The sequence below is a fragment of the Pleurodeles waltl genome, chromosome 1_1 (genome assembly GCF_031143425.1).
Source record: "Pleurodeles waltl isolate 20211129_DDA chromosome 1_1, aPleWal1.hap1.20221129, whole genome shotgun sequence".
Classification (NCBI taxonomy): domain Eukaryota; kingdom Metazoa; phylum Chordata; class Amphibia; order Caudata; family Salamandridae; genus Pleurodeles; species Pleurodeles waltl.
In genome coordinates this window covers 660,893,907-660,916,806 of record NC_090436.1, presented here as the reverse complement: position 1 = coordinate 660,916,806, position 22,900 = coordinate 660,893,907, and the positions used below count along the sequence as shown (strand labels likewise).

Here is a 22,900-nt window from a genome sequence, read left to right as displayed (position 1 = left end):
GAGAGGAGCAGGCCTCACACTAGCAGAAAACAAATGTGAGAGTTTTTCACTACCTGGACATGTGAAACACATAAGTACATGTCCTGCCTTTTACCTACATAGCACCCTGCCCTATGGGTTACCTAGGACCTACCTTATGTAGAAAAAAGGGGAGTTTAAGACTTCAATGCCAAATCAAAGTGGCAGTGAACCTGCACACACACACCTTGCAATGGTAGGCCTGAGACGTGGTAAAGGGGCTACTTATGTGGGTGGCACAATCAGTGCTGCAGGCCCACTAGTAACATTTAATTTATAAGGCTCTAGGCACATGTAGTGCACTTTACTAGGGACTTATAAGTAAATTAAATATGCCAATTGGGTGTACTGGTTTCAACGGTATGGACATTTTATGCTATTGAGTTACCGAATAAAGTATTTATGGCTGACTGACTATGACAAATGTAGAGTCAGGATTTTTGATTCCTAGACAGGAATGTGAGGCCCTGTAATTATGTGGTTTCGGTACAAAGTTTGGAAATTGGATCTTTGGCTGCATACAAAGTATCTAATATTCTTCATTTTCAACAGAGTTTTGCAATTCCAGAAGGGTGAAGTGAAACTGGCCCTAGTGTTCTGATGCTTGTTCTCCTTTCTGTTGTACAATGAAGCACTTTACATTTATATACCAATGGTTGTGCTTTTCATGTGCATCATTAAAAGATCGCTCATTCTAGATGTATTTTTATGTGTCGGGATGCAGTAACCTCAGGATGTTCATCAATGTGGGTACATGTGTGGTCTCAAATCTTTTTCAAACCAATATACAGAAGATTAAGCATAGTAAATTTATGAGTACAAGACCTGTAAAACTTAAGTGTACAGATGAGAACTCTGAAATATGTTTCAATAGGGTTTTTTTTCTCTCCTTATCTGATTCCTCCAGAGCTAAATGGAGGGATCAGATAATGAAGCATGTCACATCAGCAGAGGTGTGGGAGAGACATAGGCAAAGGTGTACCTGTTACTCCCAATGAGTACTGGAAGCCCGGCTAGGAGGAGGAAAGTCAAACTGGGAGCTAGACACCAAACATGGCAGCACACCAACTGCATGAGCAAAGGACAATACATACGGTGCCTGAGCCCACCCCCAACAACTATTTCAGCATGTTCTACCAATGGGGAACTGGAGCAAGAGCACTGTCTCCCACTAGGGGAAAAAATATTGAATGAATGATCTTTATTTGAATGATTTATTAAAATCTTTGCAAAACATAATTAATACACAATACAAAAAAAATCTGTAAAACATGACACAAGATCACAGTTTGCCCAGACCTGCATATTATAAAGTACTATGAAAATAAACACCATTGATTGTTGTACAAATACATTTTGACCATTAAAATGATTTAAGGCAATCCTATATCATACATGACTCACCTTATCACTGAACTGTTACCATTCTAATGCTGAAGTGGGTGTTGACAGGATTTAACACCTCCATAATGGCCTGTTGAACGTGGTTATCCTCGCCGCATGCCTTCACTGTGCTAACATGCACTTATCCTCTAGTTTGATGACCCTACGAGCATGGACTGAAACAAATGTTTTGAACACTGCCTAAGCCACCTGCTGATTCCATATATCCCTTGCCTGGAAAGTAATGCAGGACATTTCTGGGAATCAAAGGAGCAATATGTTGCTTGGACTACTTCTGATTTCTTGCCAGTTAAAATGATCCAGGTGCCTAGAAGCTCTTCATTTATGGCACACAGTGAGAAATACATTCTGTGTGGCTATTACTTCATTTAACAGGCCAAACTCTATGACATTGTGCAGGGGAGGCATTCCTTGGAATTCGCAAAAACAGATTTGTATATTTTGGACTCCAAATCATTCAAGAGGTAGGGTTTCCTTCCTGTACATTATTGATGGCAATAGCTTCGCCTGTATGACTTGAAGGATTAAATGTAGATGGAAACCCCATAGATGGTTAGAGGTGTTGTATAAACACATTGTAGGGCTTGAGCTTTATTTCTGATTGATTCTTTTTGCCATGTTAGGTTACGTCTTGCATCGAACCAAACTCTTAAGTACTTTAACTCTGTTATTTTATCAAGGCTTTCATTTCTCCAGCGCCAGGCCCCTTTTTGTTGACTCTTTTACCATAAATAACAACTTTGGTTGTTAGCTAAGTTTACTTCCAGTCCATTGAACCTAGTAAATTTCTCTAACTTATTAATTAGCTGCCGGAGGCTAATCTTTATTATACTTAAGATAACCAAGTCATCCGTGCACACGAGTTTGGATAGTATCTTTCCTCCCAGTTTTGGCAGATGTGAAATGACAAGATCCAAGACAATGTCCAATAGTTAAAGGCTGAATAGCAAGGGAGGCAAGACACAGCCTTGTTGAGCCCAACTGTTGCAGGGACTTTCCTGGTTACAGAATTACCATCACCTTTTTTTTCATCTTTATCCAGGTATCAGAATATAAGAGTATTTTTGCCCTTGGCAATTTCACTGAAATAGACCATGATAACAATTTTCTCCATATTGGAACACTAGGGACCCGATCAAAAGCTGCTCTAAAATCAACAAAACAAATGTAAATTAGTGTCTATGTGTGATCATCTCGAGCCAGAAGCATGGAGAGAGCCAGCGAGTTTGGGATACAGCTTTGGTTTTTTTCCCCAAATACCCTGTCTGATTTATGGGAATTAACACCTTGTCTTTTCCCCAGGATTTTAGGTCTTCCAACAGCAAACCTTCAAAATATTTTGCTTCCACGTCTAAAAGTGAAATCAAACAGTAATTAGTTGAGTAATTCCTCTTCCCTTCCTTAAAAATGGGATGTATTATTGAGCCCCTCCAAGAATCTGGGACTTCCTCTTCCTGAAAGGCTTCAATGATGGGGGCCCAGGGTAGTTTCTCTGCCCAGAACTGGGGGGATTTTTTAAAATCTGGTTGAGGAATCCGATTTGGCCGTAAAGCACAGTCAGCTACTGAATATTCAATAAGTCTCTGCAGTTGCCTGAAATTGCTTTTGATGTTGCAAGTAGGCTAGCCTCTGTCTCAACCGGGCTCAACTCCACTCCTGTAAGCTTATTTTATTCACTGCATGTCCGCAGATCATACTCCTCAACTTCAAGGTGAATTGTTAAACATTTTACCCAGTCTTGCTCACTAATGTTCGCTTTCTTTGCCCCATACAGTCCTCGTTCCTTCCGACTTACCATCTGCCAGAACTTTTCAGACTTGCTGGCATACACTAGCTTGGCCCAGTATTCTTCGGAATTGGCCTTCTGATATAGCCATATCTCCCTTTTAAGCTTTTTCCTGCCCACATTCACAGCTACTATTAGTTCATTATTATGGGGAATGGGTGGGGTCGGCTCGCAGTAAACCGACCTATCTTTTCAACTGTCTTAATATGCTTAATTCCTGGGGCAGTCAGTTCTGATATTTTCCTTCCAGAGGGTAGCCAGCACCTCTGTCCTTACATGGGAATTTTGAACTTTTTCCAGTTTCCAATCTGGTCCCATTTTTTTGTATTCACTGCAAAAAATGCTATGATCGCCTCAATAACGGCTAGTAGTCCTGCCTCATTCCACTTTAGCGTTTTAAGTTTGTTATATGTGCATCTACCAATAGTAGCTTGTATATGTGGAGTACTGATATTGTTGCAGATAAGATGACAACCTGCGAGTGATGATCACTTTTGAATCAATGTTCAATTCTATTTTGCATGATATGAGTAAATGAGGAACTGAAAGCCATCATGTTATCTAAATACGAGACACACTTCTCAGAAGACCATGTCCATAAAAGGGGAAGGGGTGGCATCTGCAAATCTGCCATTTAGAACTCTCAATCCAGCTATTGTGCAGAAAGTTGGAAAACATATCCCCATCTTAACTGGACGGAGCTTGTCCGGCAGGATCGGAATAGGTACTTGCCCTTAACAGCCTGCCTCATATTGACTGATTTCATTGTCTTGACCACAAAATAACTAAGCATTAAAATATCCTGTCATCAATATTGCTAAGTTTGTATGCTCACTTTAGATACCCCTTATTGCTTTCCTTAACCTTTCCAGTGCTATTGTCTTATTCCTTCTTTTAGGGTTCATGTATGTATTAATGAAGATCAACTGAAACTCAGGGTCTGTGGTCCACTCTTCAATTGGGGGGGGGGGGGGGGGGGGGGGGGGGAGTGGGTGGACTGGTGTAACCAAAATGTTATATAAGTTGCAAGACTGCCTTTTGGGTAACCTGTTCCTTTTTTAGCCTTTGCCAGGCTGATATATTTCACAAATCCAATTAAAGTCCAAGCCTCCTGGAACATAAAAACTTGAAATGGTTGGAAGTAACGGATCGGATCACAGTTGTTTATCTTTTGATTCAGGCCACCCAGATTCCATGAGCATATTTTCAAGATGAGCCCAGATTTGACTTATGCCCATATGTTCTCCATATTTCAGACAGCTGAATCCTAAATGGAATGGACTGCCATAAGCCAAACCCAATCTGTTAGGGGCTGGGGGCATAGTGATGGTTTGTCCTTGGTTACAAATTGTAGCACTCAGCCTTGTGCTTGTTCTTCTTGAACGATAAGTTCTTGCTTGTAGGCCTAATGCATCTTTTAATACAGATCTCGTCATTGGTGGCATTCCCAAATGCTGGTAAGTAAGCGGTAATGGGTAGGCGTTTGTGACACAGTGTTGATTTTTTTTATGCCCCAGTTTCTTAACTTGGTTTTGTTTTGCTAGACAAGGTCAGCATATTTTTGTGAGACAAAGACTACCAATGTGGGGTCGGTTAGTTGTGGAATGAACTCAATGGAGAGCATATCTGCTGAATTAATCTAACTCAGAGCTGCTAATTCTGATATACGTCTGTTGGCACTATTTAGCACATCTTGCATTTCCCATGATTGGTATTCTTGACACCATAAGAGTTTGTTCAAAGCGGCATTACTGCAGATTTTTATTCCCTCTTTGCAATAATCGTGTAAATTTCCCTCGATCCCATGGATCCTTACCTCCAGATTCGGGGCTTGTGCTTGACTGCTTGTCACCACATGTAGAATTTCTGTGTGTGTTCTTGCTAAATTCAGCGTTGCTCATGGGCCTGGATCATCCTGCTTGCGCATTTCTTCCTTCTGGGAGTTTACGCTCTTTGACAGCGACTGCTTGGAATTACTTCCCTCAAAAGGATTAGCAACAGGCAATACTTTTTAAGATGTTCTGTACTTTGTATACACCGTTGAATGGGTGCTACTTGATGGCCTTCTTACATATGGGTACATTTCCACTCTGTGTTACAATGGTGACTATTTCTCCTGTAGATTGTTTTTATCATTACCTCCTGATGTTTGTGGGTTTAGATAAACTTCTGGATGATAACGTAACTCCTGATAATCGTCATTTGAGGGCTGCTGTTAAACCAGTCTCATCTTCATTGTGCCTAATTTTGCTGGTGCTGTGCCTGTTTGATTTATTCCTATAAGCATACCCTTTCTGAGCAACCCTTGCTATGACATTGTACTGTGCCGGTTATTTTCCTCTCAGCCACCAGTAGTTAAAGGCTTAATACCGCCTGTTAAACACATCTGTAGCTTAGTGAGAGATCCATCAGTGGGTTGCTTGCCACTTGATAACTGCTTTTAACATGATTAAAGATTGGATAAAGTTTTTTACTATGATGTATATTCTGTTTTGATTTTAGCTCTTACACTGCCTATCCTTCTCACATTTAATGAGTTTGCATTTCTCATTTATTGCCGCACCCCATCTATTTCTTGGTCAGGGTCCCTTCCCTCTCATGAATATGCAGAAGACATGTTGATGACTGTTTAGGTATCCAATGGTGTGTCTTGCTTACAACAGATGCTTGTAACTCCTTGTTTATCTTGCCTCAAAGGTGATACAGTTTGGCTATCACTGTGCCCAAACTCTCAGTGACAGGTAAAATATTTTGGTTGCTTGTATTCCTAGGCTGGTGGATTTCTGCGACCATTACTGTGCCCTTCAGGCATGTTAGGGAGGCTGGGGATATGCTGTCCTTCCATAATAGCATCTTCAATAGCTGTTTTTTTAATACAGGGTTTATTGCCTGCTGGCCCACCTTGTGTGCTACTGACTTTAACTTCACTTCTGACAACAGATAATTTATAATCCCACAAAAACAAGCTAATTTTGTCAAGTATCAATGAGCAGGCACAGTGGGTTAGCTCTCTAGCATTGTCATTTGGCACCAGTAGTATTAGGTTGTTGAGATGTATAAGTTCTATCTGTTCCAAACACATATGCTGCACAGTTATTCAGCTGATCGACATGTATATCCAGTTTGTCTGAATGGCAATTGAATGCACTGGCTTTTGCTTGTATTGCATTTAGGAGTGGGGACCATCCGGAGTCTACATGCAGCCAACTGGATGATCTGTGCCCCTTGGTTCCCGTGAAAGATCTTTCGGGCCCAACTGGTAATGTTGCGTATATATTCTCCTTCTGTGTGGTGCTTAAATTTAAACTATCCGGAGTCGGCTCCGCAACACAGTATTATCTTACTGTCCTTTTACACTATTGGGGTAGGTGCCCATGTAGAACTGCTGGTCACCACCTCGATTCCTGAGGAGATTACCAGTGCTGCCAGATCTCCTTTCCTAAATACCTGATCTGAGTTCATTGAAGCACTGGGGCTGACACATGCCCAGATCCATAGCCCCTGCACTCATCCTCCTAATCTGATGATACTAGTTCCTGGGTCACTACTACTGGCAGCAGCAAAGTCAAAGCTGTTGTTGGGGCCATATGGACTTAAAATCTTTCTGCTTTACTTCCCTGAGGTGTACGCTTATTGAAGTAGTTGAAAATCTTGGGTGACAGTTGATTTGTTTTATGCTCAGTTCTCGTAGATTTTTCCTCTAGTGCAACACTGCTGGTGCTGCACTCCCCGTAATAACGGTTACTGGGTGATGTAGCTTTCTGCGGTTACGTCCTTGTAGGGTGCGTGACCTGGTTCTGCCAGATCTCATTATTGTAAAAGTCACTGACAGAGTTACTGAGTATATAAACCTATTGAATCTGTTAAGTTGACTATAATGCAGCTACGCCCCTTGGCTCACTGGCTCTTATCTCCTGTGTGTGGGGCGATCACTGCAGCTGAAATGCCTCCCAGGGTGAAACAAAAGAGAGCCTTTGTACTTGTCACTAGCTTGTGACTTGTATAAGTGGCCCTGGAGTCTTAGGCTGAAACTCTCAAAAAGCAATCAGTTGCTATTATCAAGACGTATTGTCCAGTGCAGCGCGTGGAATGGAGTAGCAGATTGAGGCAGGCAAGGGTGGAGCAAGCAGGGCGCCCACAGCTGCCAACCGCATAGAGGCCTGGCCCGGCCGCTTCCTCAGACCAAGAGTTGCCTCCTGCAGCCACCTCCGGCATCTATTCTGCAGGAGGGGCATCGCTCACCGTGCTTGTCTCAGTTCTTCACATTTCTCCTCTCCTGGGGGACTGAAGTTGGCCAGTATCTGGGATGCCAGTATGATGTTGCTGCTAGGGGAAGGGGTGGGAAGGGGCCTGCTTGCAAGCTGCTTAGGTCTCCAAGCTCCTCAGCTTCGCCCGACTCCCTGCAAACAGTTGCTGAGTACTGGAAGCGCTTAGAAACTAGTACTCCTTGGAATTATAGATTGCTCTGCCTCTACTGGTGGCAGTGGCACTGGCCTAAGAAATGGTGACAGGTCAGATCAGTGCATTAGTAATTGGGTTTCTGGGTAGCAGTGGGAGGCACCCTGTCCAAACAGAACTACACTAGTCAATGTAAATCAGATACACACTAAAGGTTAACCTGTGCACACTCTCTGGTAGCTTAGCACAGAGCAGTCAGGATTAACTTAAGAGGCAATGAGTAAAGTACTTGTACAACACTTCAAACAGTGAAACAGTGAAGACACGACAAAAAGACTGCAAACCAGGTTACAAAAACAGATTATATTTCTATGAGCAGACCAAGAACAAAATGTAAAAAATCCTATCCATAGAAGTGGAGATATGAATTTTTAAAGAATGAATGTGCTCTGAGCGTTTAGGAGCAAAAAGAGCCTGTTGGGATATCTGGTCACGCTGGACTGGGACAAAGTCAAGATTTCAGGCCACCCGCGATGGAGCGCAGAAAAGCTGCAAGACCCGTGCAGGGTGCTCTCAGCAACAGTGTCATAATCCTTGTTGCAGCACAAGATGAGTCGGTGATCCCCACGCAGTTGGGGTGTTACACTAGATTTCACCATGCAACTGCAGCAATGCGTCCGCTCTGAGTGCAGTATGCCGGTTCTGAGTGCAGTGATTCCAAATGCAATGTGCCGGGATAATCTGCCCTGGAGGGGAGATGCGTTGATCTTCTCCATGCAGTGCCAGCGTTGGTTCTGAAGTGGTATTTCTGGAGGCAATGCAGTGGTTTTGAGGACGGTGCGCCAAATCCGGCCCCTGCAGCAGTGGTGATGCATCAATCTTGCAGCAGCAGGTTCTGAATGGTGCAGCAGCATCGATGTACAGGTTATTTCAGACGCTGCAATTTATACTCACTTCTGGATTGGCACTACTTGGCAGAGCAAGACTTGCAACATGCATGGTCCAGTTAGTGTTTGCTGATGGGAGGGAAGTCTTTGATATCCCTGAGACTTCAGAACTGGAGGCAAGTCAGCAAGTTCTTGGAGTCACTTTGGTTCTGGGATGTAGAGATGCAGGTCCAGTCTTTATCACTCCCAGGCAAGAGTCAAGCAGGATACCAGCTAAGCAGAGTAGCAGTCCTTGTAACAGCATAGCAGTCCTTGTAACAGCACAGCAGTCCTTCTTCCTGGCAGAGTATCCATAGGTCCAGAAGTGTATTGAATTGGTGGTGTCAGAGGTCCAGTACTGATACCCAATTGTGCCTGTGAAGAGGGAGAGACTTTGAAGAAGGGCACAGAGGCCCTCCCGTCCTGCCCTGGCTCCAGACCCACTACGGGGTGTATACAGCTCTTTGTGTGTGACAGGACACTGCCCTTTCAGATGTGTCAGTCCCTACCCTTCCATCCTACTCAGGACGGCCCATCAGGATGTTGATGGCTTATCAGTCACACCTAAGCTCCCTTTGTGTGTGGCTGTCCAGAGGGAATGCACAAGCACAACTGTCACCCCACCTCAGACGTGCATTGGAGAACCCCAGTTTGAACCCAGCCATATGCAGTCTTGACTCTGCTCCCCAGGGGAACAGCCCAGCCTGAACCGCCAGGCCAAGCCCTCCCGGACCAGAAACAAGCATCAAGACTGGGAGCAGGGTAAAGACTGATTTGCATAAGGCTGGGCGCAAAGTGGGACGGCCTGGTGGGCAAAAAAAAACAATGGAGTAATCCCAAATCCATGACAGGGGGTGAATGTTTGATTTGTTCAGCCTTCGTTCCATTAGCTGTTCTTTTTGCTTTTATTGCCCTAAGTGGGAAGGGTATGCCCAGACGTGGGTCCCACCGGATTCAACCTAGCCTGGCTAAGGAGGGATGATACCCCGAAGCTGGCCACAGAATGCTTGTTTCCGGTCCAAAGAGGACCTGGCTTGACAGTTCGGGCTAGACTGTTCCGATGGGTAGCAGGGTCAAGACTGTCTTGCATATGGCTGGGTCCAAACTGGGGTGGCCTGGTTCGCCAAATGACAATGGATTAAACCCAGATCTGTGACTCATGGTGAATGTTTGTATTGTTCAGTATTTCATCCATCATCTGTTCTTCTAGCTTTTGTCGCCCTAAGTGGGAAGGGTAAACCCAGACATGGGTTCTATGCTCACTGTGTCACTGGATTCAAGCTAGCCTGGCTGATATGGAGTGATACCCTGAAACCAGTCCCAGGATGCTTGTTTCAGGTCCAGGGAGGACCTGGCCTTTCAGTTCAGGCTGGTCTGTTCCCATGGGGAGCAGGGTCCAGACTGATTTGCATATGGTTGGGTCCAACTGGGGTGGTGTGTTGAGCAAAAAAAAAAAAAAAAAAAAAAAAAAAAACAATGGATTAAACCCAGATCTGTGACTGGGAGAGAATGTTTGCAATGTTCTGTATTCCGCCCATTATCTATTCTTTTTACTTTCTAAAAGTGCCATTTTCAGAACTGCAATTTAAAATCCGACTTCACCATAAATTGTGATTTTAAATTGCAGTTCCCAGACACCAAATTTGACAAACTCCTCTCTTCCAGATTAAGAATTACATTTATAATATGTAATAAGGTAATCCCAATGTAATCCTGTCAAAGAGCAGTACCAAAAAATAAATTTGGGAGTTTGTCACTACCAGGGCATGTAGAACCTAAAAGTACATGTCTTGCTTTTTAAATAAAGTGCACCATATCCGATGGGTCATATAGGGCCTACCTTAGGGGTGACAAATGTATAAAAATTGAAATTTTATGCCTGGCGAGGGGTTTCACTTACCAGGTCGACATGGCAGTTTAAAACTGCACATACCAGCTCTGCAATGGTAAGACTGACACATGGTTAAGGGGCTACTTAGAGGGGGAGCAGAATCAGTGCTGTAGACCCACTAGTAGCCTTGTTTTTACAGGCCTGGAGCTCATGTAGTGCATTTTATTAGGGACCTATAAATAAATTAAATATGCCAATTGGGTATGAGCCAGTGTTACCATGTTTTAGGGAGAGGGCACACTCACTTTAGCACTGGTTAGCAGAGAGTGGAGGAAGGCAGGCAAAAGGTTGGGGAGTGGGGAGGCCACCCTAAGCCTGTCAGAACTAACATAGTGTTCCTTTCCAGCTGAGATACTGTTACCTGTTGATGGAGCAGCAGACGGGTGCAGAGACTGGCATAGGTAAGATATCAGCTGCACTTTTTCTCCTGTGATTTTTAATGTTTGATGTAGGCTTTCAAGTAGGACTGACATAAGACTTCAAAAAAATCTTCTCTTTCCAAAGTGAAGAACGAACTAACATGGTGCACACACTCATTCAAGCTTCCATTTATAGGGAAGGTGGAGCACTGCATGCTGTGTGCACAGTAGCCCTTCTGTCTTCACAATGTGAGATGGACTTCCACGGAACAAAAAGTGGAAAAGCAAGAGTATAAAGCAAACAATTAAAGCATTCAACCACACATGAGGAGAAAAAGTTCATCCTTGCGGCTCAACAGACAACAAATGGTCACCCCAAGGATTGAGTATTACAACTACAAAAACTGGAACCAGCTATCGAGAGCCATGGTAAGAAAAACAGTAATCTGCCAGCATGGTCATAAGCAAATAACACATGCTCACTGTGGTAGTCTGTACCTGAGATTTCTTCTCATTTAATTTAACAAAGTTAAGTTGGCAACAGCCCAAAACCCATAACCATTCTCTCTGTTGAAAAGAAAGGGAGGCTGTCAGGATATCTCCACCTCCTTCCAAGAAGAATGTCCTTTGTACAATCCTTTTCACTCCCTTCTAACTGAACATACTTGACTGTGACAGAAACAAAGGCTGCCTTCCTCCATGAACAAACCTGGACCAACTGGGACACTTGCTCCAGCCTCTTACTCTTTGAGTTAAGGTGTAAAATCTGTGTATGTGATGAATGTTCAACAGACTGGCAGGCTATGATTCTAATGTCTTAAACAAAACCTCTGGGTTAATCCATTTCCTTTCAGTCACTGGTTCTTGACTAGTCATCCATGTGGTTTGTGTCCTGGGACCTTCTCTCACATACATTTAATGATGTCCTAAGACAGCTAAGGTTGGCTGCATTGCTGTACAAAGGATGTACAATACCTATCCAACACCATGTTGGGTACATGGTCACTGAATTTCAGCCCAAGATGGTGCCAGAGGTGTAGTACCAAATATAGGGTCAACATTCAAAATTCTGCACCTGTCAGACCTGAACTTCCTTCTGCCTGTGTGTTTGGATTCGTACAAGATGGCAGAATATATGAAACCTTAAAATTAAAGGGCATTTAAAATGATGCTAGTGTGATTCAAGACTATGAGGGAAAGAAGACGTTAGCTGTAGTTCTCAGTTTACTCAAGCTAACCTGCATCCAGTTCAAGATTCTCTGTATTAGCTTCAAGGTCATAAAGATCAAGAATCCTGACTACCCACTATAAAATATTCCCACTTCTGATGACAGGTGTACTAATAATCATTTTCATACGTGTTAAAGGTAAACTAATCTCTTATAAGCTCAAAGTAAATTGTAAATATCACTTCGGGAAGAATCTATCCTTATGGGAATCCATGTGATGTGCCAAAGTATTGGCTTTGTAATCATATTTTACTAACGGAGCACGGCAAGTGTCTATACTAGGAGAGTCACAAGTAAACGACTCAAGAGATTCAGAAGGGCGAGGCAGAGAGGTTTTCCAAACATGCAAAATGTGCCATCACCCAGAGCATGGTGATCTCTCTTCTAAAAGCCTGATTGGAATAGCCCTAACTCCCTAACCTCTCACACCAGTACCGTGATAACCATTTTCATTAGAAATGCTGTCACAAAGTATGGTCTTCACTTGCAAGGAACGCGAGGGACAGGCTAATACCCTCTCAGGTCAAACTGAGGAGCAAACACATTTTTAAAGGGGGCAGAAGGAAGGATATAATCTACCTTCAGGCTGTTAGTGAATTACACAAGCAAGGTTTTGACACAATGTAGTGCTGGATACAGCATGAGGCTAATGCACTGAAAGTCTACTTCACCTGAGAGCTGTGAATCAGGTTAATCTATTTACTGAAGACTTGAGTTAAGGGATCTGGGATTGGCTGTGGTTGCCAGTATTGCAGTATGGTGAGCTACAATGTACAAATGTATATATGAAACACATGCAAATCAGCCATTATACGTGCTAACAGCACTGCCAATCAGGTCTGGTTACTGCTAGTTGCCATTTGTGTGCAACAAAATGTAACAGTTTGTATAGCCACACTCACCCATTGTTTGGTCTCTTTGGGGGTTATTTACAAGTGTGTGGCTTAGGGCAGGACAGCAAGTGACCTTGCTGTGCTGCCCTGCACCACAAGGAAAGGGCAGAAATGCACCGTATTACCAAGATACGGAGCGTTTCTGTCCTTTCCCCTGCACATGTGCACAAATTGCTGCCTAGCACCAACGCAGGCACCCTTGCTCCATGGGACACCATCCTGCACAACAGCAATCCAGAGAGGCATGTTCCTCTTTCCATGTGTGCTGAATAATGCAGCACACATTTAAAGAGGAAATAATGAGAAGAAATAAAGATATTTGGGGAGCCATACAGTTTTGATGCATTCCCAGATTTACAGATTCTTGTAAAACTGGGAATGCGTCAAAACCTATGGGTGTTGCGTGGAGACACCTGTCGCAACACCTACGGTACACCTCCTTGACACAGTGCAAGGCAATGCAGTGACTTGCGCTGTGTTGCCTTACCCCATATTAACAAGGCCATGAAACGCTGCGCAAATCTGCTTTCCGGGGTCTTGTAGATATCCATCTGTGCTATGCGCCACTGATGCATCACAAAAAGTGACGCACTGGTGGCACACATGGCTTTTAAATAAGCCCCTCTGTGCTTTGGTGCAGTGGGTGGGTTGTTATACTAGATATCTATGAATTCCTGCTCTCATCTTATCACACGTATCTACCCATCATCATATGTCATGTCTCTATCAAACTATACTCCATTCCCACTCCGACTCATCTCAAATCCTTTCTACTACTTTCATCTCCTAAATAACTCTGCCTAAGCTCTTCCCTCCGCTTCCACATCTAACTCACCAAACCTCACTCTACTACCATGACCTCCCACACAACCCTACTAAATTCTCCCTCATTTATCTCACCCTGCTACTATGCTCTCCCTAACCCTTCCACAGCCTCTTCCCTCCTCCATCCCCCTTTACTCATCCCAAGCCTTTGGGTTAAGTAAATGAAGGATATACTCCCAATTAACACTTCTGGATTTCTTTCCTCCTCCACCCCTCCATTACTCCAGTCAATCTAACTAACAAACTCTCATAGCCGCAGCTCAAATTAACTCATAATAATACTGTAAGGAAATGCCTCCTTGGCATGGTTGCCCCCTGACTTTTTGCCTTTGCTGATGCTATGTTTACAATTGAAAGTGTGCTGAGGCCTGCTAACCAGGCCCCAGCACCAGTGTTCTTTCCCTAACCTGTACTTTTGTATCCACAATTGGCAGACCCTGGCATCCAGATAAGTCCCTTGTAACTGGTACTTCTAGTACCAAGGGCCCTGATGCCAAGGAAGGTCTCTAAGGGCTGCAGCATGTCTTATGCCACCCTGGAGACCTCTCACTCAGCACAGACACACTGCTTACCAGCTTGTGTGTGCTAGTGAGGACAAAACGAGTAAGTCGACATGGCACTCCCCTCAGGGTGCCATGCCAGCCTCTCACTGCCTATGCAGTATAGGTAAGACACCCCTCTAGCAGGCCTTACAGCCCTAAGGCAGGGTGCACTATACCATAGGTGAGGGTACCAGTGCATGAGCATGGTACCCCTACAGTGTCTAAACAAAACCTTAGACATTGTAAGTGCAGGGTAGCCATAAGAGTATATGGTCTGGGAGTCTGTTTTACACGAACTCCACAGCACCATAATGGCTACACTGAAAACTGGGAAGTTTGGTATCAAACTTCTCAGCACAATAAATGCACACTGATGCCAGTGTACATTTTATTGTAAAATACACCACAGAGGGCACCTTAGAGGTGCCCCCTGAAACTTAACCAACTATCTGTGTAGGCTGACTGGTTCCAGCAGCCTGCCACACTAGAGACATGTTGCTGGCCCCATGGGGAGAGTGCCCTTGTCACTCTGAGGCCAGTAACAAAGCCTGCACTGGGTGGAGATGCTAACACCTCCCCCAGGCAGGAGCTGTGACACCTGGCGGTGAGCCTCAAAGGCTCACCCCTTTGTCACAGCCCAGCAGGGCACTCCAGCTTAGTGGAGTTGCCCGCCCCCTCCGGCCACGGCCCCCACTTTTGGCGGCAAGGCTGGAGGGAACAAAGAAAGCAACAAGGAGGAGTCACTGGCCAGTCAGGCCAGCCCCTAAGGTGTCCTGAGCTGAGGTGACTCTAACTTTTAGAAATCCTCCATCTTGCAGATGGAGGATTCCCCCAATAGGGTTAGGATTGTGACCCCCTCCCCTTGGGAGGAGGCACAAAGAGGGTGTACCCACCCTCAGGGCTAGTAGCCATTGGCTACTAACCCCCCAGACCTAAACACGCCCTTAAATTTAGTATTTAAGGGCTACCCTGAACCCTAGAAAATTAGATTCCTGCAACTACAAGAAGAAGGACTGCCTAGCTGAAAACCCCTGCAGCGGAAGACCAGAAGACGACAACTGCCTTGGCTCCAGAAACTCACCGGCCTGTCTCCTGCCTTCCAAAGATCCTGCTCCAGCGACGCCTTCCAAAGGGACCAGCGACCTCGACATCCTCTGAGGACTGCCCCTGCTTCGAAAAGACAAGAAACTCCCGAGGACAGCGGACCTGCTCCAAGAAAAGCTGCAACTTTGTTTCCAGCAGCTTTAAAGATCCCTGCAAGCTCCCCGCAAGAAGCGTGAGACTTGCAACACTGCACCCGGCGACCCCGACTCGGCTGGTGGCGATCCAACACCTCAGGAGGGACCCCAGGACTACTCTAAGACTGTGAGTACAAAAACCTGTCCCCCCTGAGCCCCCACAGCGCCGCCTGCAGAGGGAATCCCGAGGCTTCCCCTGACCGCGACTCTTTGAATCCAAAGTCCCGACACCTGGGAGAGACCCTGCACCCGCAGCCCCCAGGACCTGAAGGACCGGACTTTCACTGGAGGAGTGACCCCCAGGAGTCCCTCTCCCTTGATCAAGTGGAGGTTTCCCCGAGGAACCCCCCCCTTGCCTGCCTGCAGCGCTGAAGAGATCCCGAGATCTCTCATAGACTAACACTGCGAACCCGACGCTTGTTTCTACACTGCACCCGGCCGCCCCCGCGCCGCTGAGGGTGAAATTTCTGTGTGGACTTGTGTCCCCCCCGGTGCCCTACAAAACCCCCCTGGTCTGCCCTCCGAAGACGCGGGTACTTACCTGCAAGCAGACCGGAACCGGGGCACCCCCTTCTCTCCATTCTAGCCTATGTGTTTTGGGCACCACTTTGAACTCTGCACCTGACCGGCCCTGAGCTGCTGGTGTGGTGACTTTGGGGTTGCTCTGAACCCCCAACGGTGGGCTACCTTGGACCAAGAACTAAGCCCTGTAAGTGTCCTACTTACCTGGTTAACCTAACAAATACTTACCTCCCCTAGGAACTGTGAAAATTGCACTGTGTCCACTTTTGAAACAGCTATTTGTGAATAACTTGAAAAGTATACATGCAATTTTGATGATTTGAAGTTCCTAAAGTACTTACCTGCAATACCTTTCGAATGAGATATTACATGTAGAATTTGAACCTGTGGTTCTTAAAATAAACTAAGAAAAGATATTTTTCTATACAAAAACCTATTGGCTGGATTTGTCTCTGAGTGTGTGTACCTCATTTATTGTCTATGTGTATGTACAACAAATGCTTAACACTACTCCTTGGATAAGCCTACTGCTCGACCACACTACCACAAAATAGAGCATTAGTATTATCTCTTTTTGCCACTATCTTACCTCTAAGGGGAACCCTTGGACTCTGTGCATGCTATTCCTTACTTTGAAATAGCACATACAGAGCCAACTTCCTACAAATACTAAAACTGTACTCATTATTTCCCAATACTAATCCATCACTAATTCTTGTTGGGTTCCAGAGTAGCGTGCTACTCACCGAAAAACGCTTCAACGCCTCGTCAGAGGTAGTAAGCGCTATATAAATACTATTACAATACAATACTCTTTCAGTTGTGGGTTTGCCCACAAGGTGTGGGCTCCTCATCTGTGGACATGCCCTTGCTCAAATAGTAAATGTGTTGTTGAATGAGTAAAGGGTTTTTCCTGCAGACTGGGTCAGTAGGGGTGGAGGTGTGCATCTTGGAACCTTCTTGCTGAGAAGATGTACGATTACGTTGGCTCATTAGGCTGAATTGTAATGGAGGCGTGAGACTTCAGAGTTTGCCTGCCTCAAGTCAGTTGAGGAATACAATTGAGGTCTCACTGGACCCCATACTTCACAGGCTGATTTCTGCCTTTACTAGATCAAGAAAGGCAACTGAGCTGGTTATTGAGGGGTGGTTTAAGTTCCTAGTAACACTTGCATTATTGTTCTTAGGCCAAGCCTGGAGCTGGTTTGTCAGCAGGGTGGCCTGACCATTTCTTCGAAAATAGTAGGTGTATTTCCTAGTTCTAGAAGGGTACTTATATGATGCCTATATTCCAGCTGCTCCAGCTGGCCCAGTGTCCTCTGTTGCCATGTTTTCTGTGCTGGTGCTCCTTTTCATTCCAGGGACAAGTTCTTATTCTCTCATCAATTTGCAGTTTGTTTCGAATCGTCATGCATCAATAGTTTTGTTGGAGACAAGCAAATTGAGCTTGGGATAAACACAGTGGTGGCTTGTGGGAGAGAAAAGAGGCAGAGGGGGCGTGGGGAAGAGGGGAGGAATAAAATAATTATAATTTTTTTTTTTTTTTTAACTTCTCAATTCCGCGCCGCTCCACTCCTACGTCCTCAAGTCGTCTGCAGGTAAAAGGTCCCAGCCTGCCCTGCGGCCAATCCGGATGCTGCTCAGAGCAGCGTTAGGATTGGCTGGGAGCACCCAGCCAGGGCACACCCAGGCAGACTGGAAGCCTGTGCAGGCTCTCTCCAGCCCGGCAACACAGTGCAAGGTTGGAGAGAGCCTACTGCGCATGTCTGTTTGGCCGCCCCGAGACTGCCAGCCAAACACACATGTGCTCTGAGAGGAGTGCACAGTGCACTCCTCTCAGTGCTCATCACAGTCTGTGGCCCGCCCTTTTTAATACAAAACAATAATAAACATAGTTTATTATCGTTTTGTATTAAAGGGTTTGCAGATGCTGCTGCTGGCCTAGTGGAGGAGCCGCCCCTGGATAAACAGTGCAAAACTGCAGTTCTGTAATCATCACTGTGTGGTTAGTTGTGAGTAGTTAAAACTGTAGGAGGTAGACAAGGCATACCTGTAGGCATAGATCATTTGTTTATTGTAACTACTGTGTAGTTAGTCATGCAAGGCATGTTGGTACCGAGTAAGGAAAAATGTAAAATGTCCCCGACGGGTGTTAGACTCCCAGTTTTGGGTTTTCGATTCCGGAAAACAAGAAATTATGACCAGGTTGTTGGGGAAAGGCAGTTCTGCCATTATTACATTTTCACAGAAAGCGTTCCCGCTGTGTCAGCAAGAGCACCTTTGGAGAATATTCCTACCACAATGATGCAAACTCTGACTTTAGTGAGCAAGCAATTGTGGGGCTGGCAGAGGCCAGCCTCAGTTGACCGATCTTTTTCCTCAGCCCATTCTGGGTTCTGAGATTTAAGTATGCACAAATTCCTCTCTTCATTTTTGTGCACAGTTTGCATTTACTTTAAGCCATTTGGGATAGGACTGCGGGTTTGGAAGGCCAAAACCTGGCTAAGCCTTTAATAATATTATGTATAGCAAAATGATTTTGAACATAGAAATAGTGCAACAGCTGTCATGAAAACATTCACTCATTTGCAGGAGCTTCATTACCAGCTTTTCAGCAGGCAGAACTTGTGATGCTGTAAAGCTGAGCATTTCAACCTGTAAAAAGGCGAGGAGGGCTCTTGGCACATTGCAAGGCTCACGTCACTTGAATTTTTCATTGATATGTATTGAGCTGCAAAAATATTTTGGAGGACTAGATCAGGCAAATGGTAAAATTTACAATAATCTTAAATGCCAATAACATGTGGCCCATTACATAAGTCACTTAATGCATCATGTGCACGTCTTCCAGAACCACTGTGTGCTTCCAGGCAACAGGATCTGGACCTCGTGCAAACCTATTACGGATCTTTTGCGTGGTATCGTTATGGTAGGATTTGGTACATAAATCCAGCACCAGCGGTCTCTACTGCAAGAGAACCCTGCAGACAGTATTGCAGTTTTCAAAGGTACAGGACATTCTACCGCAGTGAGTAGACCATGGCGTACAATAAAATACAATGTGCAGGCCCCGATCTTAGAGTGTGTGTTTGACCTGCAGGACATGCTATTGGTCACAGAGTTCTTTTTTAATAAATCGTTTTATTTTTAACAGTTGCTCAGCGTAATAAAGTTGATGCAATCTTAGGCCAATGGTATGACCCTTTGCCAACAAGAAAAAAAGGTACAAAGGGTATTGGTCACAGAGTTATTGCAAAAGATTATAACGTGAGATTAGGCCTGAACTTTGAATTTGGATGGCTATTTGTCTTGAAAATACAAAGGTTGCCGACAGCAAGCATAATGCAGATCAGAACTTACCCACTACAGAGGCTCCCCTCTCTGCAAACGCCAAGGCGTACGCTCGCCCCAAACCTAGTTAAAAAGAAAAAATATATATTGTAGAAGATAAACCAGACACTAAAAACAAAGCCCACAGAAACAGCCTAAAGGGATTCATTATATTAGCGGAGCTAACCGCACCACCACCAATAAATAACACAATAATTGTTTTTTTAAGGATACATGCATAAGAAGAGACTAGGGAATCTGCAGTTCCTCTTTTTCCTGTACTAGACCTTTCTAAAGGAGAACTCTTCTAATTACAAGAACCACTTTTGTTACACCAGTACAAAACAAGCACATGCAAAGACAAAAAGTCGCACTTTTGTAATCTAGCTTTCCAAATTTGGTTAATAAAGTATTGTTAAAAAAAAACACACATTTCAAAATAATGCAACAATATTTATGAACGGCATTGTTTACTTTTCAAATACTTTCGACCCAGGACACTGAATAGGATTTTAAAAGAATTACGAAGCGTCATAATGTAAAGGATAATGCTTGCCAAGATCTTATTTACTTTTCACAGGATACAGCCATTTTGTCCTCTGTAGGAGCCAAAGGAGAAAATTATGGGCCTCCAGGAGAAGTGTCATGCTAAGAGTACCGTCTACCTCAGACTTCAGCTGAGTAAATGCAGCAAATGCCCATTCCACCAGCTCTATAAAAGCCTTTCTGTGTCAGAGCTTGTGCTTTCACTAAATAGGTAGAATGCAGGTGACAGAACAAAACCAGCCCTTGAAGTCTTGCTCTTCAGACATACCTAACAAAAATAACCGTGCGGCTGTACTCACAGAGACAAGTAGAGCTGCCTGGGGAAAAATACTGCAGCGAAAGATGCATTTGTGAGGAGGAAAGAAGCAAATAGAGAGCTAGAAAACAATGACACTCTCGTGAAGTGTTGAATAAAAATATGAAAAGATAGTTCCCTTACTGTGAGGAGTTGAAGTGTACTCATCAGCAAATCAAAAAAGGTCGTAAAGAGGCCATGCTGAAGAGGAGGGACAAACACAAAAAGAGGGAAGCAAACCATCAAATACGAAGCAAGCAAATGAGAGTGAAAATAAAGACAACCAATTGTATGCAATAGGCTGGCTGTTGCGCTACAAATTCACAATAGATCTTTAGCAACCAGGCAGTGAGCACTGTCTGATAGGCGAGACCTAAAAAGTTGCCCAGTTTACCTCCTTAAAGAGGCAGGTGATCTGTTCTTTATACCCTCCTCCCTTCACTTTTACTTTTCCTGTATGTTTTAAGACAATTTACTAAAGCCCATACCCAAAACCTGGGAGGGGACACAGAGTTCCCGGGGTGATATTTGAAGAACATGCAAGCAGAACTTTGTGGTGATTTTGGTAGTTCCTGTCAGAGAATATGGTCCTTCAAGGTTATGGGAAAGGGTCTCTGTACATTGGTGTTCTGCAAAGCTTTTGGCATTACATTTCAGTGGGGTTGAGACATCTTCCATGTGGTAACTTGGGATGCATCCATTAGCAAAGATGTTGGCAAAAGAGATGGGCACACGAGTAGTGCCTCAATTATGTGCATGTAATCTGCATTAGTCTTAGTCTCTCTTAACAGTCTACATTTCATTTGCCCTCCTCTTGTGTACTCCAAGGATTTGGAACCCAAGTCCCGAGGATTTTCAGGTAGTGAGGAATATATACTATAATGATACACAGCCTACACAATGCAGTAGACATGGAAAGTTTATTTTAGTAGTGGTGCAAAAGAGTTTTATTAAAGAGTCTGAGGGGGAAAATACAACTTATGAAGATTACCAGTTACTAACCAAGGTAGTAGTTGAACACTTGCAGCCTCTTCTAAACGTTATTGTAAACATCCAAGAACATGTATGCCTACAAACGTTTGACTTCCTATTAAGTAAACTCTAATGTGAACAAAATACCCAACAGTGCCCCTCGATTTCATTCAATTAATTCTCATGCTGCTGGAAAGAGAAATGCTTTTCAAATAATGACGTTTTGGGGAGTTCATAAAGACGTGAAGGTAAGGGGCTAGTTCAGCTTTATATTTAGAAATGAAGTGCCCATACCTAAAACGTATTTTCTTTCAGGAAGCAATGTAAGATGTTTAAAGAAGTTGTGGAGGTCTAGGACAGATGTACAAAATTACTTTGTAACTACAAACCATGCAATTCTCAAAGTCACAGGGTTTGCAACAGCTAAATGATTCTTTTGGAATATACTAAACCCCTTTAGCAATTCATAAAGCCCTTTGTAAAACGCAAAAGGGGTTTATACTGACTCATTTCGATTTACAACTCTGAAGGGGTATGAAAGGGGCTTCCCTTTCTCATGCAACTTGCAATGAGATGCATCAATGATTTGACACAGGAATCGCAATCGCAAACCAGGGATTATTTACCAACTAGTTAGCAACTCCTCAAAGGAAGTGGTAAGCAATTGGTACCAACTGTCCGTCCCCAAGCTCCCCCCGCCTCCTGTGTGTTGCTGATGTGTTAAAGCAGCATCTTTCTTGAGTTGGAAGACATCACTGTAGGGGGGGGGGGGGGGGGGAGAGGGGAGGTCGCAAATGGCTTCATGGGTATTTAGCAGCCATTTTTGGATGGATATTCTGTGACGACTGGGACTGGAGATTTTGAAATGCAATGTTTTAGTACATAGGTTTTTTCGTAAAATTACAGACAAGTCTCAAAAACTTGGAGTGCAATTTGCAGCCTGTTTTAAATCGGACCCTTAGATTCTAAGCTTAATTATGTACTGGTCAGCAGCATTTTGTTCTTGTTCTCTGCTGGTATAGAGGTCGGTTAGTTGATCATGTGTTACCATAATCCAGTAGCTTTTGAGATTTTACAGTATGATCTCAGCTTAATACATTAGGTTTCTTACACACCCCATTCCTTACACATGCGGTTTTGCTCTTGTAACAAAGTGTATGAATATCACTGCTTGATTATTTGAAGTGTGGTATTATTGCTTATTATTCTGGGTTTCACTATTTTAATTCCAAAATGGGACTGATGTCGCTTAGGACCACAATTTAAGCGAGTGTGGAAACTATAGCGTTTTATTGATAATAACTAATGCTGAAATATCAAAGTGCATGTGTATCTGCTGATAGTCCATAGTATGCAGTCCTCCAAAGCTCATCAGAGATGCAGGTCCATCACAGATAAGGTAGTTTTATCTTTTCTGTTACAGAATCCATTTCTAACCCACAGGTGAGCACTGGTTCCATCGTATGCGGAGGAACAAGACAAGAAGGCGCACTTTGCACCCGCCGTATATGGAAAAAACAATTGGCGGTTATTTTAGACACAGTATAATTTTTTCTTGCTCTGCTGCTATTACACTTTAAAAAGGAAAACAGATTTGCTTGTGATTCATCAAAAAAGCACATGTAATTCACTTAAGGAAATTAAATGTATATGTTTTATGTCAAGGAGAATGCAAGAAATAAGATAATGATATAAACATTAAACATCACAATCAACTTTTTTTTTT

At 43.9% G+C, this 22,900-nt stretch overlaps 1 protein-coding gene across 1 annotated transcript in view; it reads right to left on the bottom strand.

Moving 5' to 3' along the window:
• Nucleotides 1-22,900, bottom strand: part of HSD17B4 (hydroxysteroid 17-beta dehydrogenase 4) — a 640,476-nt gene that overhangs the window by 570,087 nt on the left and 47,489 nt on the right. The window contains exon 2 of the mRNA XM_069226895.1: nucleotides 19,392-19,445. Coding sequence (XP_069082996.1) covers nucleotides 19,392-19,445 — 54 coding nt within the window. The remainder of the gene's footprint in view (nucleotides 1-19,391; nucleotides 19,446-22,900) is intronic.